The sequence below is a fragment of the Triticum urartu genome, chromosome 2 (genome assembly GCF_003073215.2).
Source record: "Triticum urartu cultivar G1812 chromosome 2, Tu2.1, whole genome shotgun sequence".
NCBI lineage: Eukaryota > Viridiplantae > Streptophyta > Magnoliopsida > Poales > Poaceae > Triticum > Triticum urartu.
In genome coordinates, this window is record NC_053023.1 from 712,657,766 (window position 1) to 712,685,436 (window position 27,671).

The 27,671-nt window shown below is 44.7% G+C and overlaps 1 protein-coding gene and 1 pseudogene across 5 annotated transcripts; both read left to right on the forward strand.

Annotated features, from left to right (window-relative positions):
* Nucleotides 1-7,986: 7,986 nt before the first annotated feature.
* Nucleotides 7,987-16,931, forward strand: LOC125540038. 5 transcript variants are annotated; one of them, XM_048703611.1, is made up of 12 exons: nucleotides 7,987-8,439; nucleotides 9,556-9,650; nucleotides 10,237-10,303; nucleotides 10,502-11,037; nucleotides 11,138-11,233; nucleotides 11,315-11,452; nucleotides 11,531-11,602; nucleotides 11,704-11,852; nucleotides 13,301-13,375; nucleotides 16,447-16,591; nucleotides 16,685-16,709; nucleotides 16,796-16,931. In XM_048703611.1, exons 4-11 carry the CDS (start codon nucleotides 10,533-10,535, stop codon nucleotides 16,702-16,704), a joined length of 1,200 nt encoding a protein of 399 aa, XP_048559568.1. In that variant the 5' UTR covers nucleotides 7,987-8,439; nucleotides 9,556-9,650; nucleotides 10,237-10,303; nucleotides 10,502-10,532; the 3' UTR covers nucleotides 16,705-16,709; nucleotides 16,796-16,931. The 5 variants fall into 5 exon arrangements, with proteins under 5 accessions (XP_048559568.1, XP_048559563.1, XP_048559566.1 ...); XM_048703606.1 differs by having other exon boundaries at nucleotides 16,685-16,931; XM_048703609.1 differs by lacking the exon at nucleotides 10,237-10,303 and having other exon boundaries at nucleotides 16,685-16,931.
* A 237-nt stretch (nucleotides 16,932-17,168) lies between these two features.
* On the forward strand, nucleotides 17,169-20,672 carry LOC125540039 (annotated as a pseudogene).
* The last annotated feature ends 6,999 nt before the right edge of the window (nucleotides 20,673-27,671 follow it).

Genomic DNA, 27,671 nt, shown 5'->3' on the forward strand with positions numbered 1-27,671 from the left:
CACCGATCTAGCATGTAACACTTCATATCACTTTGCGGCCTCACACACAGTATTCCCATGGGTGCCACCTTACCTGGCCCGGGACCATTTGCGCCTTTTGGCTCACGTATATGATAGTGTCGCTAGCATCCATATGGCAGAGAACCCGGGCCGACTTGACTAGTCGTGAACCCAAAGTGGCACTAACTTACGGGGACAGGCATACATGAAACAACATCGAACATGTCGGTCATCAGCATGTAAATCTGGGCTGTAGCAACTGGGCTAACAGGACTCCAGGAACCCGGGCTGTAGCAGGCTAGCAGGACTCCGGAAGTCACCGCGTGACATTTCCCCGAAGGGACAGACACAGGAACAAAGTGAATCACATGCCGGCCAGTCTAAGTGTTCCAGAGCAGTAGTACTGGGCTAGCAGGAGTCCGGTAAACCGGGCTGTAGCAGACTACCAAGGCTCAGTGGAAACACCAGACTACATTTCCCCATAAGAGAGGCTACCAAGGATAAACAACTAGATTGTCGGATCCCACACATACCAAGCATTTCAATAACATACACACAATATGCTCGATATGTGCAAATACAACATGGCATCACAACAAAACTCTACGACTCAAAATATTTATTCATTAGGCTCCGAGGAGCGAGATATTACAAACATGGGTCTCATGACCCAACAATCATAGCATACAAATCAAAGCACATGCGGAAGCTTAACCTGTCTGAGTATAGACATCTACAAATGAAAAAGGCTGAGAAGCTTGACTATCTACCAGATCCTGCCGAGGACACAAGATCGTAGCTGAGGTATCAAGCTAAACGTCGAAGTCCACGTGGAACTACTAGCGAGACTGAAGTCTCTCTGCAAAACATAAATTAAGCAAACGTGAGTACAAAAGTACTCAGCAAGACTTACATCAGAACTAGCTACATATGCATCAGCATCAATAATAGGATGGTGGGGTTTAACTGCAGCAAGCCAGCTTTGACTCAGTGGCTAACCTGAACTACGACTGCAAGCAACTCTTTTGAGGTGGCGCACATGAGTCCACATATTCACCAATCAATACACCACTATGGATCCGCTCCCGTCTACCTACGAGAACGCCATCCATAGCACTCACGCTTATCTTGCGAGTTTTAGAGTATCCACTTCAAGTTATCTATGAACTGTTATAGGTAACCCAGAAGTCCTTTACCGTGGACGCGACTATTTGAATAGATCATTTATAACCCTACAGGGGTGTACTTCGTCACACATGTTTTCACCATTTAGCGTCTGCACACGACATGTGCTCGGCAGACTTCAAGCGAAAGCTGACGTGGGTGTAGACCACGACCTTACTAACCACACAAGTCTCTAGTCCAGGTTTATCACCTATTCGGGTTCCATCCGCAAGGAAATCCGGCCGGGGTGTCCTCAACGGCTCCAAACGATGTGTACAGGGTCCCGAGACACCAAACGGGCACCCGGCATACCCGGCCATGGTGTATCTACCGCATCATGGCCCACCCCTAGGGTCAGCGCTACGCACGGCCGCCAACACATATCCTACAAACACCAGAAACTAGTTGCAACTCCTGGACAGAGGACAAGGGCAGTTAATAAGTCGAGCGGGGTCATATTTCAGGGCCCAACGTGTGGTAGTAGCTGTTTCATGGATCACAAACACAGAACTCAGTTCCTGAGGACGGTTTCAGTGAGACAACCCACCATGTACTCCTACATGGCCTCTCACCCCTACCTTTACCAAATCGTGTTCACACACTTAGCTCACACACAGTAGGACATGTTCATCACCATTTCAATTCATTCCCGATGAATCAGACCCAACTCAACTCTAAGCAGTAGCAGGCATGACAAACAAGCATGAATGAGTAGGCACATCAGGGCTCAAACAACTCCTACTCATGCTAGTGCGTTTCATCTATTTACTATGGCAATGACAGGCCATGCAGAGGAAAAGGGGTTAAGCTACCGCAGCACGTAACAGTTGAATCGTTGTTGTCCTAATGCAGTAAAATAGAGCAGGAGTGAGAGAGTGGGATTGTATCAGAATGAACAAGGGGGTTTTGCTTGCCTGGCACTTCTGAAGATGATATAGCTCTTCATCGGTGTCATTGATCACATCGTCGAAACATACGTCTACCGAGGGGGAACAATCACCGGCAACAGAGAAAGAATATAATCAATGCAATGCACAATATGATGCATGATCATGACATGTCAATATGCTGTGATTTGAGCTAATGCAGATAAGAACAGAAGGGTTTGAATTGAGTTGAACTCAAGGTTTAAATTCAGATTCAAACTATGAATTCAAATAGTGCATGATCATGTTTTGAACTAAACAGCAAGGTTAATTTGTTTAAACATGCATGGAAATGCCATAAATAGATTCTTTGGATTTTTCTGATAATTTTTCATATATAATTTGTTTCATTTGGAGTTATGGTTGCATTTCTATGATTTTTAGAAGTTTATACTATTTTCTGGAATTTCCTGGTTATTAATAAATCCAGAAAATGTAATAATGCGTCAGCATTAGGTCATGCTGACGTCAGGAGGTCAACAGGCGCCATCCAGGTCAAACTTGACCAGTGGGGCCCACTGGTCAGTGACTCAATTAGTTAACTGGGTTAATTAGGGTTAGACTAATTCTAACAAGAATGTCAGCAGGGCTGGGCCCACATGTCAGTGGCTCAGGGTTAGTTTAGTGAGGGGATTAACACCTGACAGCGGTGATTAGCACTAACTAACACCTAACTAAACTAGTTAGGGCCGGCCCCACGTGTTAGTGGCTAACTAAACTAACCTAGTTTAATTAGGACTAACCTAGGTTAAACTAATTAAGTTTAAACCTAAACTAGATTAATTAGCCGGGCGGGGCTCGCATGTCATAGACCCAGGGGAGGTCAAATCCCCTGGTCAACCAGGGCTGAACCACCGGCGGTTAAAGTGGTCAACCCGCCGGCGACTCGACGCCGGCGAGGCCAGACGCGGCGGAGGGCCTCGGATTTGGTCCTCCGGTGACCAAATCGACGGCGGAGACGTGCTACGTAGAGCTGGGGGGCTGCCACATCCACGGGTGCAAGTGGTTGGACACGGGGACGTCGTAAACGACGCCGGCGAGCTCGACAGCGGCGGCCAGAGTTCGGTGGGCTCGGGGTCGTCATTGCGACGACCGTGGTGGCTCGTGCGGGGCACCTACGTGCTCTATGCGGCACGGGGAGGGAGTTGGGAAGGACGGCCGGACTAGTAGATGGCCAGAGACACGTCGGCGGCGAGCACAGGCGGTGATGCGTGCGGGCGAGCTCAAGGCGGCGCGTACGGTGCACGCAAGAGAAAAACGGAAAGGGGGGAAGGATCAGTGGCTCACTGCGGGTGCAGGGGAGCAAACGGCGAGCTCGGGGAGGCAGAGACGGCGACGAAACGACGATGGGGATCTTGGCGTCGGGAGGTTAAAGACGAGCTCGGTGAGGTCGTCCGGGGGCTTTAGGCGTCGCGCGGCTTGGTGAGAAGGTCGAGGAAGAAGTGGCGGGGCTTCTGGGCACGTCGGCGGGGCGTGGGGTGGCCGGTGGCCGCGACAAAGCACGGCGGCGCCCTCTGGTGCGCTCGAGAAGAGAGGGGGAGGGAGCCAGAGGAGGGGAGGAGCTGCGGGTGTGAGAGAGAGGTCAGGGGGGCGCGTGGCGTCGTCTGGAGCCGTCCGGGGCGTCGACAGAAGCAGGAGGTGGCTCGGGCGCGTGGACGCGCGCGTCGAGCACGCGACTCTCGTCCTTCTGGCGAGAGGAGGGAGATGACTGGCATCGGCCAGCTAGATTGGGCTGTGCTGGGCCAGGCCAGGTGGGCGCCAGGTTAGTTTCCTTTCTCTCTCTCTTTTCTGTTTTCTATTTATTCTATTTTGTTTTGATTTAGTAAAATACTAAACCATTTTATAAAATCCTGGAAATAATTAGGGGTGCTGTCTGAATTATTCCAATGACCCATAACAACTTCCAACATTTTTGGAGCACCTAAAATATATATAGCATTTAAATAGCTCCAAATCAAATATGTTTGAATTAATTCAAAGCCCAAATATGTCTTGCAAAAATGTAAACCATTTTTGGTAGATGCTTCCACCTCAATCCAGAAATGTTGAACATTTTTAGAGGGCATTTTGAGTTCAATGAAAAAGATTTTATTTTGACCCTAGTTGAATCCATTTGGTGCTAGGGTTTAAGCATCCCCATTTCAAGATTAATTGAAATTGAAAATGATGCATGGATGCAATGCCACTAATTACAAGAAGATTTCTAGGGATGTGACAATGCAAAGGCTGAGGTATATCATTCCAGCCCAGGGCTGGATATGGTAGCACTGCCCAAAAATTCTCCATAGGTTGAAGCTGTCCTGGCATGGGATGAGGGTTGCCATCAACTGGCATAACATCTTCATCTTGTGGCAATTGTTCCGCGAAAGCGACCGTGAGGATGTGGCAAGAGGCAGTCCAGGAAACAACAGCACCCCCCACATTAGCAAACTTGCGAAAAAACACATCCCTTGGTACCAGTAGATTGTCAGGAAAGGATGCATAAACCAAGGAACGAACTAGACGATCATCTTCATGGTTCCAATAATTGAATTGACCGAAAGTGCCCACAACCTCGGAAAGGATCTCCTCATTGCGATAATCCAGGGGGACACCAATAAACATTGACCATCTAGTTCTATGTCCCTATAGTGCCCGATAACCCTCTCCATCATCATGGTTAATGAATCTAACAAAAATCTCTTCCCCATGTTGATCTAAACCAAGCGGCCAGGGCGCGTGGTTAACAAGAGCACTACGAATAACTGGGTCTTGCATCTGATACAACCCGACACCTTGAAACAAAGTCTAGGGGGATAAAACTGGCAGCTGCAACTCATCGGTGATGAAATCTTTGACCTGTTGACGAAGGAAGGGAACATCCTCCGGCGGCGGTATGGGCTCAACAATCCCCACCATGTAAGATTCATGGCCCGCCGGCAAGAAGCGACGCGGATCAAGCTCATAGTTCACCATGGGCAGTGACGGAGGTGGCGGAACAGAGGTATCAGGTGGCGAGCGACTTGACGATGAAGATGTGGAATAACCAAGCAACAGAGCAGAGGGGGCAGGGTTTTTTGCAGGGGATCTTTGCACTATTTGGGAGCACGAAGAGTTCGGGCTATGCTTGAAGGCGCGAGACTCGAGGTTGGTAGTTAGGCTGCTCCGTTTGGGAACACAAATCTTTAAATTGGGAGGTGACCTGGTGCAACCCTTTTTAACGTGACCGAGCCTGAAACACAGACGACACCGGACCTCATTCATGCATCGCTCTAGGGTATGTCCCATACCCAAACAATGTGGGCAATCCCAAACTTGTGCCGCCATCTCTTCAACCAATTCATCCAAACCTTGTAAATCACGGACAATTTCCACAGGAGACTTGCATGGTGATGGAACCGGGCTGCATGCGGCCTCAGGGCCCAATAAGGTACTAGGAGGGGTAGAGCAAAGCCCATCATCATCAGAATCATCATCCGAGAGGACTAAAGGGTTTTGCATAGAACCCATAGAAGGCAACGTGGCAGCAACAATATCAGGCGAGATGATTATCCCACGGTTATTATCAGGAACCGATTCCCGAGAAAGGCGGGCAGCTGGTGAAACAGATCCAAACTGTAGGCCTAACTCCATCGCCGGCAAAGAGGCTACCGGCGGTGAGCAAGCAACACGTGAAACATGTTCATGATCTAATGGACAGCTAGTTGGAACTATTAATTCTTGGGGATCAAGATCATAACCCGCATCTTGTTGCACTGCGAGAATGTCTTCAGCAGTAGCCTTAAAGCGATAACCTTTGCATGCATCATAATTAAGAAAAGTAGCAAAGCACAGACTCTTGCGAGGATGATTAGCATCCTTAGAACGCAAACATGATCTAGAGGAGGCATGCAACATGGCAGCAAGGCCTAGACGTGCCCTACGCTTCGAAGGACTAACTAGAATCCATTCATCATTGCATTCAATTTGCTAAGATTTAAACTCCTTAATCCAATCTGGTCCTCCATGACCCCAAAGATGACACTTGAATTGAGGGCAGGCATGATTGCGTTGACGCAAGATGAAAAAACCCACCTCTTTTGCATGAGACATGAAAGGAGAAAACATGATCACGTAAACATGATACCTTCAACGAAGAACAGTATCCACCGATCGCCGCCTCAAGAGCTAGGGCAACATTCTCCTTAGTTAGCCGAAAATTATGCCTTGCAAAAGAAACCACCATGATGAAATGACCAGAGCCATCATTGGGGTGCACCATGCGCCTCATGGATCGCCAGATCTCTTGCGAGAGACCCATCCCATGAGAAAAGTCAAAACCAAGAGCAATGGAGGCATGAACCGCCATGGAGATGAGTCCCCAAGGGGGCAAACCAGTACGCCGGAGAGAATGGTGGATTGCATGGTGATTTCCACGGTTGGAGCTGGAGATCAACGGAGGGTGGCGGCTAGGGTTATGGTGGGGTGGGGGTGGAGCTCTCCAACATCAGGGTTTTTCCATGTGTTTTTGGCGATCCTTCAGACTTGTGTTTCATTAAGTAGATATACCCACAGCGCCGTGAGAGGCCGTGGCCGCGGCCGCCCCTGGAACTGCGGGCGCGCGAGCACCGCTCGTGGGAGAGGCCTCGCCGGCGATAGGGATGGGCCGACAGCATCGCTACAGAGGGCTGGCCTTGGGTGTGGCCTCGAGCCCTGCTGATATGCGTGGATGCAAGACGAGAGGACCGCGTCGACCACCGTGGAGCGTCGCTACGTGAGTGGTCGAGGTGGTGCAGCCATGAGTCACCGTTGATGCTCTTCGGGACGTCGCCGGCCTTGGTCTTCCGGATCACACGATGAGGCCGATGGGATCGCTTCGCTAGGAGCATGCTGATAATAATGTGTAAAGAGGGAAATTGAGAGAGAAAAGAGCGGACGATTGGAATAAACAACAAAAACTCTAGACCTACGTAAACTTACGTTCTTTTTTTCCTTCCTACTAGTAAATGCGCACGTGCAATGCACATTAATATTTAGACAATATATTAATGGCATGCGGATATTAGGTATGCTATTATTTGTGTGTTAATTCTTGATTTGTGCAATATTTGGTATGGTGTTAACTGCACGTTAAACGCTCGCCATTGGAGCAGTCTAGATCGTTGGATTGACTTAGTTTGATGACCGAGCTCAATTGGATCTGCCTCTTTGGGTCTTTTTATATTGATTATTAATAGATATATAAAACTAATCATCCCCTGATTTTCGGGAGTGGGCCAGGGCCTCTTTCTAATCCAATCCAATTAATCCAGATCAACTAGTACGTAACTTTACATAAAGAATTTACGTAGGTGTAGCAAAGCTCAATAAAAATCATCATCTCATTGATGAAAATTAGGGGTATATATCCAGTACATGGCCGTTTATTAGGGATGGTTGCCAAAAAGGACAACCGACATAGCATTGATTAATTACATAATTACTACTCCCTCTGTTTTTAAATATAAGTTTTTTTAGATATTTCAAATGGATTACAATACGGATGTATGTAGACATATTTTAGAGTGTAGATTCAATCATTTTGCTCTGTATATAGTCACCTATTGGAATATGAAAAAGACTTATATTTGGGAACGGAGGGAGTACATATCGCGTAAGATACATAGTGGGAGTAAGCCAGCCTCCTTGGAGTTTAGCGATTTCGGGCCGTCGGATCCCGTCCTTGATGCGTTTTCGTCCGTTCGATTGCAAAATGGAGAGGTACGGGCCGTCGGATTGAGTCGAGCTACTGTGGATCGAAACAGTGTCCCTCGAGCGGTAAATATCTTCTGCCACCGCATTTTATTCTGTGCCCCGCGGAGGGCATTTTTGGTATTTCGCCTTGTTGGAAAAGGGTCCACTAGCGCTAGCGCTAGGGCGTGAGATGTGAGAGCGAGGAAGCGAGCACTGGAACTCTCGTCCCCCTCCTACCCGCTCCTCTCTTCCTCGCCCGCTCCTCTCTTCCCACGAAATCCTAGCCGTCCCGCTCGCGCCGCGGTCCCCATCCGCTTCTTCTACTTGCGCCGGGGTCGCCATCGAGGGCCTGCCGCTCGCACCGCCGCTTCCCCGTCCTGCTCGTGCATCACGCCTAGGGAGGAGACGAAGCCCACGCTGCTGTTCCCGACGGAGCGCGCGCCGTCGCGCGGGAGGAGGCCAGGCGGAGCGCGCCATCGTTGGATCTTCCTCGGCGGCGATCCAGTGCCGAGGAAGGTCACGGGGAAGCGGCTCATCCTCGGGGGCGCTACGCCGGCCGGTCGGAGGCCGCCGAGTTCGCCTCGGCCACTAAGTTGCTGTCGGGGAGCACAAAGTGCCTCCTTTGAGCACCCGTTGCAGAGACGAGGAGGACCTCAAGGTGAGCCCCGTCAAATTTTGCTTGCTTGCTGTTCACTTTTTTTATTGTAAACTGACGTATTGCAGTTACTCGATACAGTTCCTTTGAGATCAACTGATTGATAGTTCATAGTTCTAACATACCTGGGCCAGGATCGAGGTTAATGCATGTCTTCTGATGGCGTCCCTCTTACAAAAAGCATACAGTTATCTAGCCCGGTCTACAGATCCATAGTTGATGTGCCTCTTGTGTCCTGTAACTTCTGAAACAGCAGAAACATATTAATTTTGAATAAAAGCCTCTAAGGAATACAAGTTAGGAATAAGAGATTGTTGCATCAAAGAGCAGTAGCACCTCCTTGTCATTGTCAATACCTGTTGATATTGTGTAATGTATCATGATCAACTACACTGCAAACATTTGCAAATATTACTCTTGAGTTAATCACTGTATAATTTACTCTAATTAGTCATACATCTTCCATTTATTTGTTTACACATGTTTGACAATTATCAATCTCCATGATATCAAGATCTGCACCTCTTCCTGATTTAGATTCAGTTTAGCTATTTACCATGGTTCAACATATTCATCTTATGGATCAAAAAATTCTATTTTGTGGTGAGAGGTAGAGGTTCAAGATGAAGGATGAGATTTCTGTTTGATGTCTGGATATGGCAGGACAATCCATTGCATAGTTATTTGCTTACAACAATTTTTCTTTTGGAAGAACAATGTGCTTATTGACGCTGTTTAGTCTGTACTAATTTTTTCTGCATGGTGTTATAAAGGAGTAGTATATTGAACCATAATTAGCACCACCGGATAATTCTCATGAGTCCTTACCAGTTAACATTTCTATGTTATACTCATCCTGCTGCTTGTTTATATATGTGACGATTTAACTCGGTCTTTTTGCCTCTGTATTCTTATCATACTCTCCATTTCACATTTTTAATTGTTTACTGTTTCCAAAGTTTCTGGAGAATGGCAGCTACTAATTACTAAGTGACTGTATATGATGTGCTCTTTAGTGTGTGTCATCAGAACAGTTAAATTTTCATCTGTGAACTATTTTCTTTATTATTATTTTCTACTTGCTCTAAACAATGCATTGACGTCCAGTTTCTTTCCCAGTTCTATCCATTCGTCGCTGATACGTGGATTATTTTGTGCGTTGTATACTCTGTAAAAGTTTGGTATTTGCAGCACCATATGGTGGATCATAGCAGGTAAAGGCTGTGTAGTTTTACACTCTACATTAGTCTATCTAGCTATTTACAGCTCACTCTAATCTAAGTAGGTAAATCTTGAACATGAGCCATCCACTGTTGATGTCCTGTTGGACAAGGCATGATCTAATCAGATAAATCTTGAACATAAGCCTCCTACTGTTGATGTCCTATTGGACAAGGCAGATATCTCCTCCTTTCATCTTATATTTATTTGCAAATGCCCCCCCCCCCACCCCCCCCTTGGTAATGGACATCAGTTCGCTCAACCGCTGAACCTTTAACCTGACATCAAAGTCAAACGTCTTCGCTTCGCCCTCTAGCTGAAGGCAGATGGGTCTTTTTCTTTCTTTTGCGTGCGGGAAACTACACACCTTAGTATATTCCTTGCACAAGACCTACTCATAAATTCACAGATCCAGATCAATGGATGATTCAAAGAAAATAGTCCATATACTTCTAATAGGTCGTGCAATTTTTTAGATGAGCAATCAGCGCCGCGCCGCAATGCAATGCAAAAGTCGGTTTTGAAATTTCATTGCAAAATCCACCACAAATAATCTTTCTCTGTAAATTATCTATCCAGGTCAGGCACATCTTATAACTAGGTCACTTCCACTGGATCTTTCTGTTAACAAGCAGCTAGACCCAAGGTACTAATGTCCAATCGCTCGATCATTTTGATATTTAGTCTCTCAAGAGTTCTTTTCATAGTTTATTATTCTTCAAGTTCCACTTTCGTTTTACTCAGTCATGTCCAAATGCTTTTTCTATAAATCATTCTAAAACAAGGTGTGTTGCTGCTATGCTCTAATGTATACTTACGTGGTTCTTGCTTCTTATTTGTCCAGCGTGTGTGTATGATGTTGTTGGGTTGTTGACATGGCGCGTTGTCCGGTTGCGGCTCATGCTCAAGCCACGGTTGAGCCTGGTGGTCATGGCTGTGGCCGTGGGCGGTCTGCTGGTCGTCGTGGACGAGCCACTGGCCGTGGAGGTTCTAATATAGGGTGTGCCCCTGTTTCTGATCATGTCGCTGCTTGCCGGGTTCCTGCCGCTGGAGGTGAGCCTCTTGACAGGCGTAGGGGTGTGAGTCGGCGGGTGCCTGCTGCTGGAGCTGAGCCCATACCCAGGCATGGGCGTGGCGCTCGGCAGATGCCTGCTGTTGGGCGTGGCGCCATACCTCGGTCAAGTGGTAGGGGTGTTCGTGGCTGTGTCCCTGGTCGCGGTGCTAATTCTGGGCATGCAGCCGCTGCTATACATGTGTCTGCCCCTGGTCATTCTGCTGGTCCTAGGTACGCCGCCGCTCCTAGGCGTGTGTTGGTCCCTGGGATTACTAGACGTTACGTGCCACGCCAGCCTGTTGGGGGTCCTCCTCGAAGCCGTACAAGTACGTGTGTATCCATTATTCTTTTGTATTTTGTCTCCTAGGGTATTTTGTTGGGGTTGATGATAATTATTTCTTATTGTGTTGTTTGCGACGTGGTTAGGTGATGGCTGGTTTCCTTTTCTGAGCTCGACCGTGGCTGCGGTAAATCGCAGAAAACGGAAAATGTGTGTTGAGTTTCGGCGCACTAGATACGAAGGTGGGTGAAAGTTCTTAGTTTGTCGTTGGTTGTTGTTGTTGTCTGTGTGTTGTCTTACTTTGTTCTGCATGTCCTGTTAAGAACATGTCGTTGATGGGCCTTTGCCGAAGGATTGGCATGGTTTCTCGGTTTATGTCAGTGTGGAGGTGATCGGGGTAGACCGCAACAGATGGAAAAAACGGAAAGTGTCCATTAAATTGCGGCGTCCTGGATGCGAAGGTGTGAGATTTCTTGGTTTGTTGTTAGTTGTTGCTTTTTGCTGTATGGTCTCTTAGTTGGTTTTACGTGCATTTTCAGAGATTGTTGTTCAAGGGCCTTTGCCAAAGGATTGGCAAGGTTTCTCAGTCAAGTTTGCCGAGTCCCTTAAAGGTACTTATTAACCAGGCCTTTGTTGTTTTGGCTATGTGATTATTGTCTTCCTTTTATCCTTGGTTTGTGGCTGATAGTTTTCTATTTTGGTGCCCGTTTAGCTTGCTATGCAGATAGGTCATACTACGGCCCTCCGGATTTCTTGTGCCAATACTGTGGTGCCTCCTTTTGGTTTGCTGAGTGTTCAAAGTCCAGGTCATCCTGGACACATCGTAAGATGGTTTATAATCATTGTTGTAAAGGCGCTAAGGTATATATCCCTCCCTTTAAGGATCCCCCGGCCTATCTCTGGGAGCTCCTTCGATTCGATGGTACTTCTCGTGCTAAAAAATTCATCCGGACTATACGTGAGTACAACTGTATGTTCGCTTTCACTTCGATGGATGCTACCATTGAACGCTCGTTTGGTGGCAGCCATGGACCTAAGATTTTTAAGATCGGTGGTCAAGTGTCTCATCGTATTGGTTCGTTGGTGCCTAGCGGTGATGATACCCCTAAGTTTGCTGAGTTGTATATACATGACCCAGCTAATGAGATTAGACATAGGATGAATGCCTTAAATCCAGAGGATAAGCCTACTGGGGTGTGGATGAGAGTATTGTGGTTGGTCTTAGAGACATGCTTAATGAGTTTAACCCATTGGTACAGACCTTTAGGGAGGCAAGTAAGATGATAGAGGATCGTGGTGATGAACCCATCGAGGATATCTCGATTCGTATTATTGGACCTTCGGAGGGCGATAGTCCACAATTTAGTTTGCCTACAACCACTGGGCTTGCTGCTTTAGTTGTCGGTGGTGGCTTCACGTTAGAGGCATCTTCTCGGGATATTGTTGTTTGCAGTCGTTCTGACGGTTTGCAGCAGATATCTTCTCTGAACACTGCATCATGCCTCTGCAATACCCATTGCTTTTCCCTTATGGAGAGAGAGGGTTCCAGGTGGATGTTCCTCACTTGATTGTTCCTGAAGAAGATGATGATGATGGACCTATATATAGATCCTAATCTTGCACCTGGAAGTCCGACCGTTGAGGCGTCCTCTTCATACCCTTCTGGGGGTGGTGATGCTTCCACAAATAGTTGGAATAGGATGACCATGCAGGATTACTATCGTTTTATGTGCCATTACAAGGGTGATCAGCCCAATCCATGTATATGTTATGGTCTCCTCTCCTCTCAGTCGGTTGTCGATGCACGTGCGTGCATCGATGAAAGTAGACTTTGGTATATCATAAGAAATCAGGACATGCTTAGATCAGAGCACATGCAGGGTATTACCGATGCGGTAGGTGATGGGTGTGTTGATGGTGATGCTCTTGGGAAGAGGACCATTGTACCTTCCAGTCACATAGGCGGTCGTCGTTACTTCCATGAAAATTTCCATGATGGCCTTGCCGTTTGTCGGGTGCACGGTGCCCCTGACATATTTACCACTTTCACTTGCAATCCCAAGTGGCCTGAGATCACCAGTGCATTGGAACCAGGTCAGACACCTTCTGATAGGGCGGATATTGTTGTTAGGGTCTATCACATGAAGCTCACCGAGTACTTGGACGAGATTAAGTCAGGCCTGGCTTTTGGCCCCATTACGGCCGGTATTGTGACTGCTGTGTTGTGTGTGTGTGGTCGTTGTTTTTAATGATGTTTTACTTCTTCTGTTGGCTGGGCTGTCTAATTGAGCTTTTATGTCCTTTTTCAGTGTTGTATACCGTTGAGTTCCAGAAGCGGGGACTGCCTCACGCGCATATACTTGTCTAGCGGAGAGGGGGTAACGGTGAGATTGGTGTTGAAAATATTAATTCATTAATATCTGCTGAAATACCTGATGCATTGCTTGATCCTCTAGGATATGCTTTAGTTTCTGAGTTTATGATGCATGGTCCGTGTGGTGAAATGAACGATAAATGTGTCTGCATGAAAAAGGGTGTTTGTTCTAAATATTTCCCAAAAGATTTTAGAGATACCACTGTCATTGATGATAATGGGTTTGCCTTATATCGACGTCGTGACGACGGTCGAAGGGTCTATAAAAATGGTCATTACCTTGACAATAGGCATGTTGTTCCTTATAATATGGCAATGCTCAAGAAATTTCAGGGACATATAAATGTAGAGTGGTGTAATAAGACACAGGTGATGAAATATCTCTTTAAGTATGTGACCAAAGGTGCTGACTACTCTAAGGTCATGTTAGAAAGGCTAAAAAATTGACTAAATCTGGTTGTCGTACGGTAGATGAGGTTCAGGAGTATCTGATATGTCGGTATATATGTGAGTATGATGCATTGTGGCGCATATTTGGGTTTGAAATACACTTTAAAATGCCGTCGGTTCAAAGGCTGACCGTTCATATGCCTGGCATGAATACTGTCTACTATCGTGCTGGTGCTGACCTCACGAAAATTGTTGATTCTGACTTCTTGCGAAAGACTATGCTTACCGAATGGTTTGTTGCGAATGAGATGTTCGAAGAGGCCCGATCATTAACTTATTGCGATTTTCCAACTGCTTGGACCTGGGACGCTAAAAGTAGGTCATGGCATCCAAGGGGTAGGGGTGAAAAGATTGGCCGCGTATATTATGTACATCCTTTGAGTGGTGAGTTGTATTACTTGCGCATGCTTTTGATGATTGTTAAGGGGGCTAGGTCATTCGAAGATCTCCGAACATATGTTGCTCGTCTTTATCACACCTTTAAAGAAGCTTGTGCCGCGCATGGTTTGTTAGGAGACGATAATGAGTGGTACATAGCGTTTGATGAAGCGGTTGTCTGGGGGTTTGGGCATTGACTTAGACAACTATTTGTGACTATGCTCATGCATTGTTCTATCAAGGATGAGATGGGTTTCTTTGAACGTTACTGCGCTAGCATGTACGATGATATCCAACATGGGTTCCATCGTGCCCTGGGTAATCCAAACTATGATGTTCCTCCTGAAAGATTGAGAAATATGCTTCTTGACGAGTTGGCCGACATTTTCTTGAAACATGGTTCTGATATAAGAAGTTTTAACTTGCCGTCTCGCTCTAGCGAAGGTGAGCAGTCTAATGATAATCGTCTAATTCGTGAGGAACTGTCTTATGATGCATGTGCTCTATCTAAACAGTCCTTGGTTATGTTTGACAGTTTAAATGAGGACCAATTGGTTGCTTATAAGGCAATTGTAGAGTGTGTGCAGGCGGGGAAACCGGGCTTTTTTTTGTCTCTGGGTACGGCGGTACTGGGAAGACTTACCTGTGGAGTGCAATATGTGCTTTCCTTAGGGGCGAGAGGAAGATAGTGCTTATTGTTGCGTCGTCGGGCATTGCGTTGCTGTTGTTTCCTGATGGGAGGACTACTCATTCTCGCTTTAAGATACCTATTCTTCTTGAAGATAATGCACAGTGTGATATTAAAAGAGGCTCTAAGCTTTGTAAGTTGTTGATGGTATCTTCACTTGTTATTTGGGACGAGGCGCTAATGACACACAGGAAATGCTTTGAGGCTGTAGATAGAACTTTGCGTGATGTCCTCTCTGTGGCTAATCCAAATCTTGCGGATATTCCGTTCGGTGGAGTAGTGATGGTCTTGGGTGGTGACCTTAGACAAATCTTACCAGTTGTTGAGGGAGGTACTAGGCCTCAAATCATTGATGCGGCAATCACGAATTCTCCACTGTGGCATTCTGTTCAGAAATTGTCGCTTTCTATTAACATGCGCTTGGGTGTGCATGGTGCGGATACCCAGGCACAGAAGGATGTTGCCTTATTTAGCAGATGGGTGCTAGATCTTGGGGAAGGGAAGTTGCCTGTCACAAGGCGAGGTGATGAGGTCGAGGCTTTTTGGATACAGATACCGGACGACCTCTTGGTTTGTACGTCTGGTGATCCAATAGTTGCTATTGTTTCTTCTGTCTATGGTGATTTTTTGCATAACTATTTGAACTCTGGTTACTTGCAAGAGAGAGCCATTTTAGCCCCTACCAACGACCATGCAGAGGATATTAATGAACATATTCTTGCATTGGTTCCTACTGATAGCAGAGACTATTTGAGTGCTGATTCTGTTGACGATTCTACGGATTCTGTTAGGGACAAAGATGTTTACTATCCAATCGAGTACCTGAATGCAACTAAAATTATAAATTTCCCAAATCATAGGCTGACTCTTAAGGTTGGTGTTCTGATTATGCTTCTTAGAAACCTGAGCCAGGCAAATGGTTTGTGTAACGGTACACGACCGATTGTAAAAGAATTAGGTGACCGGCTTATCGAAGCTGTCATTATGACTGGCTCACATGTGGGTGATACCGTTTATATCCCCAGGATTGAATTATTGGCAAAGAAGGGAAATGCACCCTTTGTGCTTAGACGTCGCCAGTTTCCTGTTCGTGTGTGCTATGCCATGCATGACAATTAATAAGAGACAGGGACAGACCCTGTCTGCTGTTGGTATATATCTTAAGGGTCCTGTTTTTACGCACGGGCAGCTATATGTGGCAGTGTCTCGTGTTACGTCGAGGGGCTTCTTTGAAAATCCTTATATTAGATGCTGATGGCAAATGCGGCTCTGAGAACAAGAACATTGTTTTCCCTGAGGTCTTCCGGGCCGCGGGGATGACCTAGGTCTGTGTATGATGGTAGTCTTCATTTTGGTAGGTTTTGGCATGCTTTTGTGAGTTGGATGACATTTTGGGTGGCGACATATAGTGCTGGCTATATAAATATGTGCTCATGCGATGGGGGTGGTATTTTGAATGTCCGCATGTACTGGGATTTGCTTTATTCCGCGGTTTGGTTTATGTCATAGAGATTTACTGAGTTTAACGGTGGTGCTGTATTTTGGTGCTGGTCCTTTTGTTGTAGATGGTGATGGCTGATCTGCAGGCTCTTGTTGTGGGGAGCAGGAACCTAACCATCTGTGTGTATGTTTCGCGTATCTGGCAGCATCGTGGATCCACTCATAACAGTCCTATGAAAGACACCGACATGGTCCTTTTGGATGCCCAAGGTATATGGCTTCTCTAGCCCCCGTGCCCTATGTTGTTTGTAATTTTCTCCTGCCTTTTCTGCTTGGTAACTGATGCATGTTGTTTCTTGGCAGGGCAACCACGTCTATGTTGAGATTGGTGAGAAGCTTTTTCCTAAGTTTATGGGTCAACTGAAGGAAGGATGTGCATATGAAACTTCTCTGTTCTTTGGTGTTCCTAAACAGACGCTATTTCAAGCCTATCGATGTGATACACATTAGGTTCCCTAGGTTCACTACGGCCAGTCCTAATACTGGTCTAGAAGTTCAGTTTCCATTTTGCACTTGCCCACGGTGCTTGGTCCAGCGCATTGGCAGGAGGAGCAAGAGTCAAGGCGTGCCGCCCCCGATTCTACAGTGTGCCCGACGGATGCCTCTACAGCAGCAGCGGCGGCGGCAAGCCTGGCTCGTGGCACCAGAAGCGGGCGACGAAAGCCATTGCCAGGTGTGTCCCTCCCTCCTCTCTCTCTGTCTCTCTGTGTATGTGTGTGTGTCTGATTTTGTTCGCCACATTGCAACTGGTCCATGTATGATCTGAGCGCTCCTGCCACGTCTGTAGTTTGCCGTCCACTTGGCCGCAACCATCCACAAGAAGAGGGGATGGCAAGGCACTTGTGTCCTCATCTGTCTCCACTCCCTAACCACTAGGTTATCTTGGTAAGGGTGGATTGGATTTCAATTCTTTAGCATCTGCTCCTGAGGAAGTTCCACCAACCTCTGCATCTTGTGTGAAATTCATGTTCTTGCTCCTTGCCTGTCAGGAGTTGTCCCTGCTGGTGCTTCTGCTGGGTCAAGTCTTGGTTTTCTTCCGTCGAATTGGCTTCGACTGAGGGAGGGGATTTTTCTGGAGGTTGTTGTCCTCATGAGGACGGATGTGAGGAGGGGCGTGGCAGCGACGGGGAGGGACCAGTTCCCCGTCAGCATGCGAGTCCTTGCCGTGGATGACGACCTGGTCTACCTCAAGGTGTGCTAGAGACCCTCCTGTGGCGTTGTCAGTATCACGGTGAGAATTTTGTTGTTGTTATTTTGCAGTTCTGGTTTGTAATTGTCTAGGAGCCACCTACTGGGTCAGGCATAGTCAATTTTAGTTGCTCTGTTCCGTGTCGAGGACAACCACTATAAAATTGCTGTTGGTAGTTGTCACAGCTCACAAGTAGATTTGGTGTACTGCGCATCATATATAAATGATACCTGTATGGATAGATTCATTATATTGCATGACCTGAATTTATGATTCCGTTTTTATAACATAGATGCACGCGGGATCGGGTTTTTATCATGGAAAATTCATAGGACCATTTCCCTTTTGTTGTATTGTTACCCAGTTTGGAAGAATAACATGTTGTGTTTCCAGTGACGACGACGAATCAGGCTGTTATCGCGCTGAGGATGCCGCGGGAAAACAGGGACATGCTTGATCTGGTTATCAGTGGTGTCCACATGCTAGACATGGATGGCTTTAAGCTTCTTGAGCTTGTAGGGCTTGAAATGGACCTCCCCGTCATCAGTAAGTTCCAAAAATTTATCCATCTCATAGCCGCACGATTTTCTTACTGGTCTTGGTAATAGGAGCCTAGGGGGTATACTTATATAATGTTGCTGGATGTATATTCTTTTATATGCAAAATGTCAATTCAGCACAGCGAATCTTATGGTTTGTACTTCTGATTGAGGAGGCAAAAATGTCAGTGCTAACCAATTATTTTCCATGTAGTGTTATCTGTGAATGGAGAGACAAAAACTGTAATGAAGGAGATAACTCATGGTGCCTGCATCTATCTCCTAAAACCCATTCACATCGAGGAGCTTAGGAATATCTGGCAGCATGTTGTTTGGTCCGTTGAATTATATAGAAAATTCATCTCTGCTGTCAACCATCTTGGAATTGACAGTAAGAACTTACCAGTACCTTCCTTCTCTGTAACTACTTTTTTCTGGAGCAACTTTGTTGCTCATTATTCTTTCATGTTTATGCAGAAGGTGTGCCGAAAAGGATACTTGAGCTCATGAATGTTGAGAAACTCACTAGGGAAAATGTTGCAAGTCGTCTACAGGCGAGCCACTTACTTAACTTCCTTGTAGTTATCAGCAGATCAGTACCATGTGCATTCCATACTTGTCGAGCTTTATCTGTACTGCAGCCAACAACTAGGCATTCAGAGATAATAGTGCTTAGAAAAAGTTGTAACTAATAGATAACTTGTGCTGTGTGTAGCTCTACGCATTATATATTCTGCAACTTCTATTTTTGATCCAGACAGTGTGATGATTTAAAGTCTGTTTTTTATATGACCTTCATATAGTTAGTTGCTTTGTTGTCACTATTGCTGCTGCATGATTTTTTCAGAGAGAGTTGCCAACTGAGCTTATATTTTTGTTAACTTACTGAATGATAACCAGACTCACCTTTGCATCTGTGTTTGTTGAAAGAACTTGAATCGTTTTCTGAACTTGCACTAAATATGTTCATGTTTGTGTTCCAATTGGAAGCATTTTTTTTGGTAACTGATATTCGATTCCAGATTATCTGTTTTTTTAAGTAGTACATGTTCATGTTTACATATCAGTACGATGCCAAAAATATTTCTGTTAAAGTACTGCAAGATAACCAGACTCACCTTTGCATATACATTTTGTTCAAAAAAAAAATGAATCATGCACTGGACTTGCACTAAATATGTTCATATTTGTGTTTCCGTGGGAAGCAAAATTCATTCTGTTAAATTAATGCAAGGTAACCAGACTCACCTTTGCATATATATATATATATATATATATATATATATATTAGTTGAAAGAGAATTGAACCATATATGCTGGGTACCGATAAAGTTATATATTGGTTCCTTCTATTGCTTTATTTAGCTTTTATTGGTTGTGTTTCTCATGAAAACTAACTTATGTTGAGTTTCTATTGGTTGTGTCTCTGTCCAGGTTGAGTTCAGCACATGTATACCTACCTCAGTCGGTGAGGTTTCTCTACCTTCGCTCTGTGATTCAGATTGATTTCTTTTCTATGCTTTTACTGTATCATGTGTCTGTACCATTGTTGCATGTCTCTAATTGTTTATGTTGCTGAAAGGACAACCACTGATACTATGTCGTTGATAGATAGAAGATTTTAGAAGTGCATTGTTTCAGAATTAAGAAATTTATGTCTCTGATATGGAAATATGCATTATGTTGTTGTTGCCAAGATCTAGCATTCTAATTGTTGATCCTTTTCTAGAAAATAAGATCCCATGGTTATTTATGTTGTCACTTCGCAAGCAAAAATAATTATGTGTGGTTTCATGGACTCTTACCTTATTGATAGGCACCACGCAGAGTTTGAGGAGATGTAGGCCAGCGTGCCACCTCTCTCACTTTTCAAGTCACCGCTGAGCCGCCTTTTTTGCTTCGGAGGCTTCTTGTGTCACCATAGGTTTGTGATTCTTATCTGTTGCCCATTGTAGGCCATGTAGAATACTAAGATAAAATAATTTTAATTTTATCTTTTATATTATTTTATGTTAAAGAGGCTACACTGTATCCAGATCATTGTATATTATCCGGAGTGATTCTCCTTCATATAGACCAAATTATTTTTCTCCCTGTCCATGAGATGCACTGTTTAAATAGTTTGCCTAACACGATATGTCCTTTAGCAGATCCGTGTGTCACAACATGCAAGCAAATCAAATGAAGGAGTGTGGACAAAGTTATATATCGAGCAAATCGGATGAAGGCGTGTGGACAAAGTTATATATCCAATAGTCAACCATGTAGTTTACTATTGTGCAGTATGAAAAACAGTGTACATAAGTTATCTGGCACTAATAATATGGCCTGCTTTTGGTTTCTATGATACCAACCCTTGCTTAGGTATTTCATGTCACATTGCATAACAAATGCGCCAATGGCATGTAGATAGGGCCATTTTTTAGATATTTTACGGGTGATTACTGTAGTGAGTATCTACCATCACCTACTCTTTGAGTAATATCAGATATATTTCCATCTTGGGGTATATTGAGTAATATCGGATGTTAATCGAAAAAGAGCTATATCAGGGGTTTGATCATTGAGCCTTTTTTGATTAATTCCTTGATATACTCTCGGCATTTTCATCTTTAATAAACACACACATGTGGGAGTTGGGTTTCGGCAAGTAGCACCTCCTTGATTAAGTTGTCCTGTTACATGTGCTAAACTTGCTATCCTACGAATGCATCATGCGGCTTGATCTCCACTGCTTGGTCATATCAGTTGGACCGGCACCCTCGCGCCGGGCGCTTCAGTAGTCCACTCCGGGAGTCTTGCGGGATGCCGACGCCGGGCTAGCGGCTGGCCATGCAGGACACACGTTCCACACACTTGCGTACTGACCAACTCATGGAGTTTCGTGCTAGGCTCTAAACTCAATGGTCATGCACTCTTGGCGGGACCAGTCCTCCGGACACTCCGCAACGCTTTGAGCTCCAGTCCGCTAGCGGAAGCAGGGTTTTACATTGCAGGCCGCTGTCCCGCCCCCCCTCGCCACGCCTCCTGCCCGCCAGACCACCAAGATCCCTCAACACTCTCGCGTTGCACTGTTTCCACAAATGCCATCAGATGAGAGTCAAATCCTCGCCGGATATCAAGTTTCTTCGCAAACTCTCACCAATCTGCCATGGACGAGGCGGACTCTGTATGGTCCACCCAGACTAAGACTTAAACATATAAAATTGCTAGGAGATGTTTACTAATGCGGCCGCGAGTGAAGCTCGGTTGTAAATACATAAACGGGCATCATATATTGTCTTTGGTACCTCCAATATCCTAATAAAATCCTACTGAAGAAGCAGTGAGTCTTTTGATATTCTTATCATGACTGCTCCTTTGTCTAAGAACTTTGCAGGCTATTAAATAGTGCCATGCTTCATGCAGTCACACAATTTTTTACTCATTTTGGCATCACACGTTTTAGAAGGTGTCACACAAAATGGGGTGCAAACGCATATTCGTGAAGATTTTGTTGTTCTAGTTGAGTCATAGTGTTCTATCAAATAAGTGATAAAACTGATGATCCATTTCCCAATAAGTAATCTCCAATTATGAACTTTTCTCACGTTTTAACAAAGTGATATTAAAGCGTCCACCAATTAATAGTTTAAGCTTTTATACGTAACAAACTAGAGGGTGTTGCACAAATTTGTGTGGCAAGATTTTATTAGTGTTTTCATATATAATTGATTACTTAATAGATATAAAAACCAAAATATAAAGGTGAACATAGTTCCATGCCCACCCACGTGAATAGTAAATTGAAAAAATATACTATAATTGAAAAAAAATCTAAATTTTTGGGGTAACAAGCTTGGTCGACCATTCTACTAACGTGTGAAGTTTCATGAAGTATTGACACCAGTGGTATTCTTAGTGAAGGAAATACAATTGGGACCTTACTGCTCATTAAATAGTGTTTATTAATATAGCTTCGATTTTGTCATTTTTACCCAAAATAATAAGGATGTAATTTCTTTGCGAAACTTCATGCATGGGTATATCGGTTGAATAAGTATGTTACAAAAAATATTCAGATATTTTTTGTTTTCTTCTAGTATTTTTTATGAATTTACTATCCATAAGGGGTGCGCGTGAACCATGTTCACCAAATCCGCGTCCATATAAAAACTCATATAGTGTACTATGTGTTATATAGTAACATAGAGGTAAAAACCATAATGAAAAAAATGACATTGTATTCACTTGACTAATCTAAATCTATATCTATCTATCTATCTATATCTATATCTATCTATACTTATAATAATCACAGACTCCCTAAAAATTCTCACGTTAATTAGAAATTAGGAGCCATTAATTTGGTGGGACCGATTTATTACGGTGGAGATTAACCCACATGACTTCTTCCGCCCTAATTTTTTCTGAGTTTAAAATAGGTTATAATGCGTCTGATTCAGCGTGTTGTAGTAGTAATCTAACCGTGCAATACAACATTGATGTTTATCCAGTCGTAATTCTACGTGACTCTAGAGTCCTCGCGTAGCAAAAAATCTTTCCATGCCCACGCTGTTTTTTTTTTTATTACTAGTAATTAGTACCGCAGCAATTAGAAAATTGATCATGGTGGGCCAAAATTTGAAAATAGGAAGGACGCTATTGACAACGGCGTCCAGGCTGGACGCTATTGCGAATGATGTCACGGCTGGACGCTGTTATAAACACGTCCAGTTATGTGGTTCGGTCAGGTGCTCTTGTTTTAACTATATTGAGAGTATTTCCTTTAATAGATTTAATATGTGAGCTGTTTTTTTTTGTGATGGTTGTGAGGCATCGATAACAAATCACTGAAATGCCCATTTGTTCCATTCTAGACCAGTTTGCTTTTGCCAAATTAGAGGAGAAATAGTCTTAACACACATGAATGTATGTATTTCTAATTCATTAGCTACTAAAACTGTCGCAAGAAAGTCTAATTGTGCATTCTACACCTAAGCGTGATTGCTTTCTGGGCTGCCTTGAGGGCGAAAGCTTCCAGCAATTCAACCATGGACAGTGTGCTCCGGTACACTCCTTGCTACTAAGAAAACAACTCGAGTGGTGAGCTAGTCAGGAGGCCTCCCCTTCCCCTCTTTCCCCTCTCCCTTCTGCGTCGCTCCCGTGAGCTATCGAGGGTAACCCTAGCCACCGTCGTCGGGGTTCCCCCTCCCACTCTCCCTCCTCCCTAATCGTTGACAAAGGGCGTGGTCGGGCGAAGCCCGGTCGGCGTAGGCGGCGACGGGGAAGTTTTGTCTTCCATGCACAGGAGGTCAGGCCTGGGCCAGATCGAGCAGGCATGGACACCGCATTGGAAAACGGGCGTGCTGGTGCGCCGAAGCGGTTACAGATGGTGTTGTGGCGGTGGTGTGACGGGCGGCATGGTGGCACGGGCAGCGCAGGCTGCGACCGGCACGGGTTGCTAGGTGCGGCGGCGTGGGTCATGGGTGGAGCTGGCTGCGGGCGGCTCCCCCTGCCATGGGCGTCCGGGTGGCATGGTGTCCGGTGTTCAGCGACCAATAGTGGTCTCGGAGACGGAGAGTGCGTGCGATAGGGTAATCCTTGTTTGGCTTGCACCAGGCCAATGGCAGCGGCAACTGTAGACGTGGTTACCTTTGTGAAGGCGGCGTTGCGGCTACTCTCCTCCTTCGGTTTGCTCGTGAAACCCATGATTTTTTTGAATCGGTGGTGGCGGTGCTCCGGTGTCGTGCCCTTCCTGAAGGCACCGTCTTGGAGTCCATGATTCATCGGGTGCAACGTCGTCTCTTTGTGACACCTCTGTCATGGTGGAGTACTCCGACCGCTTCTTGCAGGACACTCTTTGTATTCTTGTTGTGATCTTGGAGTGGGTTGTGGTGGTGTCGCTGTTATTTTGCATTGTTATATCATGTCTCGGGTGTATATGGTGTGGTGTCGAGTTGTATGATCGTTGCGTTATCTATAAAGCGGGGTGTGAGCCTTTTTCGGTAGAAAACAACTCGAGTTCATGCCAACATGCACAGATATTCACGCACAAATTCACAACGCATCCACTCACACGGTTACGCATGCCTAGTGTAGGAGAGCAAAAAGGGTGGAGAGAGGGCTCACACTGACATGTTAGTAGTTAGTGTTGCTAGAGATGGCTCCGAGCGTAATAGGGAAGAGGCTGGGGCGGTCCTTGCTGAGGAGGATATGGCTGTCGAAGATGGACATCCATGGCCCCGGCAGCAACGGGGGTTTAGCGGATCACCATTGCGAGCGAGGCACGACGATGGGAATTGGCAAAGAGGGATAACAAGGAGCGAAATGAGGGTGGTGCGTTGCTAGAGTGCCATTTTCGGCGGGCTAGAGGTGGCGGAGTCTAGCTTTGGTCCTGCGGAAGTTGCTGAGGGTACAAGTCGAAGGCCGGAGATAGCTGGACAGGGTCTGGTCGAACCAAACACAGTGGACGCTGTTTATAAGAGCGTCCAGCTTTGGACGTTGTTGGTATTGGCGTCCAGCTCTGGACGTTATTATTCCTAGCGTTCTTCCTATTTTTCAAATTTCTCATCAGTGTTTCTTAGTTTCAGAATTACTGAAATATTAATTATCAATAATAAAAATTTCGGGAAAATAAATATTCTGGCCGATAGCTTACCCCTTCCTCTTCTCACCAGCTCGCTCCTTACCTGACTCCGCCGCCGCCGCCTCTCCAGGTTCAAGCCTCCACCGTTGAGACCATATGCTCCGGGATCTGACCATCCGCGATCTAGCCAGAACGCTCAAGCCATCACTCTTTGCTTCCGCCCACTACGGCGTCAACTGTCTCCCAAGCTGTCATCTGGACCGCGGATAATGAGAAAGCAGCAAATAGGATCCATGGCCGTGAGGGAAAGGTCAGGGTCAGCATGAAGATCAAACAAGGCATCAAGGAGACATCTAACATTTTTATAATTGTTCATGGACATTGTTAGCACAGGTATGTGGTAATCTAAGCCCCACAAACCTCAGAATTTTGACCTCATCCACTTTGAACGACTTCTTCGGGCATGGACATGGTTAGCACAGGTATGTGGTAATCTAAGCCCCTATGCATCTTATTTATAATTGTTCAAATGATTCGCTAACTAGTCTATTTCCTCCCCATGTCTTGGTGTGAGCCCATGGAGTCTTGGTGTTTGACGAATTGTTAAGTTTCTGAATTTTAAACTGAAGTGAAAGTGTCTATTGAGCTTTCTTTAGAACAATTATCAAGTTTGTGGTTCAATCAACTTGCAAAAAATCACGGTATCCAGGGAGATATATTATACGTATCAATTTCAGTGTGTTTTAGGTGTGTTGTTTCTACTACCTTGGTACAAGTAGCTGTGCCTACGCTCCTAAAACATGTGTTCTTAGAGAAACTGAGAAAGGGAATTATCTCATACACAGAAATCATGTGTTTTTAGAAAAACTGAGAAAGGGAATTATCTCATAGACAGATCAAAGGCACTCTTTTATAAGAGATAATATTCAGGTTAGCCATATATTTGTCTTGAAGTCCCTTACGTATTGCTAATTGCAGTTCTGTCCATCATTGTACTATTCTAAAAAAGGTTACTGTGTGTGCCTGATAGTTCGTTTTTAACATGGCTATATTTTCCAGATTTGATTCCATGATAACTAGCTATGTTGCTTTGTGATCTTCCCTAATGTGACCCATACAAACTATGCCCACGTATTTTGCTATATGTGTCACTTATGGTTTAATACTTTAGCTACAGTTACTTACTAGCATCCTATTTATCTTTTTACAGGAAAAGAAGGGAAGGGCATTACAGCGAGGAGGATAGAATATGCACAGGGGCCGGCCGACACCGTATGATGTGTAGCATCACATGACGTACATCAGGCAGCTAATGATGCACGATCGCATACATCCGGCAGCTAATGATGAACGATTGGTCCACAACACTCCTGGTATCATTTTTTCTCTTTAGTTGTTAATTTTGTTATTAGTCACGTCTTGATAGTCATGTGTCTGTTAATATTTTGGCCTAAAAAGGGGACAAATTTTAACTCTGCTGCTGCTTATCTGAGCAATATAAGTTTCTAACTTTCTAAAAAATCAACACCTAATAGACTATATCTTTTCTTGGTTGATCTGATAGTTAAATTTTAAAATGGTAGCACACAATATTTAAGCTAGCTGAAGGGAATGGTTTAGTTGTACAGCTTTCCATTTGTGTTGTTATTTTGTTGTTTGGCGAAACTGAACCACTTCCAGGCCAAGAAGCTAAGGTCGCAAGATCTTGCTGACAGTGTTGTCATTGTCATCGCTCCAATTGCTAGCACAGATAATCGCTGCTCTCCTTGCCTTACCCCTGAAGACGATGTTCTACTGCCTCCTTACCTGATTGGATATTTTTTTACTATGCAATTAATATTAAGTAGACTCAATGAAACATTTATTTTTCTGATCACTGGTTATTCTGTTAGCAATTATATCAACAATTTTTCATGGACCTGGGTGTACTAGATAATGCAATCAGCATAGCCTCTACATCAGGTAAATACGTTTTCTTTTTGCTGGTCCTTCTGCCCCCTTGGTTGTTTAATGCCTGTGCTCATGTCCATGATCATTCGCTCACATATATAAAGATTGTGATTAATTCTTTGTGTCAGGGCTATTATCTTCTTACTGCTAAATAACCTTTGTTGCTAATACATTGTTCCTTCTTTCGGTTTATAATCTCTACTACCTAATCGATGTGTTCTCAGGTTCTATTACAATTTTCCCACTAGGCACTCGAATAAGTTCCTGTGGTTGTAAATTCTACCCTTGAATTGCATGCTGTTTTACTGAGTATGCAGAGCAAATAAAACTGTAATTACACAATCATGTGTCAAATTTGTTTGAGGGAGAGAACTATGTGCAAATGGAAGTATCATACGTGACCATCACATATCATAGATGAAAAGAAAAGAGTATGTGGTATGTATTGCCATGGCTTCACCGATAAAAAGTACTGAACTATTCTTACTACTCCAATTGGTTCTTGGTTTCGTAAGGAAACAAGAAGTCGTGGGAAGGATTCCAATGTTTGTGGCTTGAGCATTGAGGGGCTACTATTGGCATTATCATATTTATTCTGCTAGATGAAATGGTGCCGAATCCACATCAGAACAACTGGAAGTTCAATATGGTAGGTGATATTTTTTTCATTTCATTTTCTTATGGAGTCATATAGATATATATGTTTATATGTTGTTTGTAGTATGAATATTCAGATCAGTATCTCAACTCCATTTGTTTATATATTTACAAACAACTAAACTACAACATTTGTGGGGACGATTACCCATAAACCAGGAAAGGTTTATATGAAATATTCTACGGATAGTGGCGGCAACCCATAAAATATGTTTTATTTTATTTTCAAGTTGATTGCAGAGCGAATTTTCCTTACTTATTATTCTGTGGAAGCTCTCTCCTTTTAGGCAATCACTGTTCATGAGGTATATATATTCAGAGGAAGCACATAAGGATACATATATACGTATAGTTGCCCCTATTCTATCTAAAGACTTTGAATCTGGC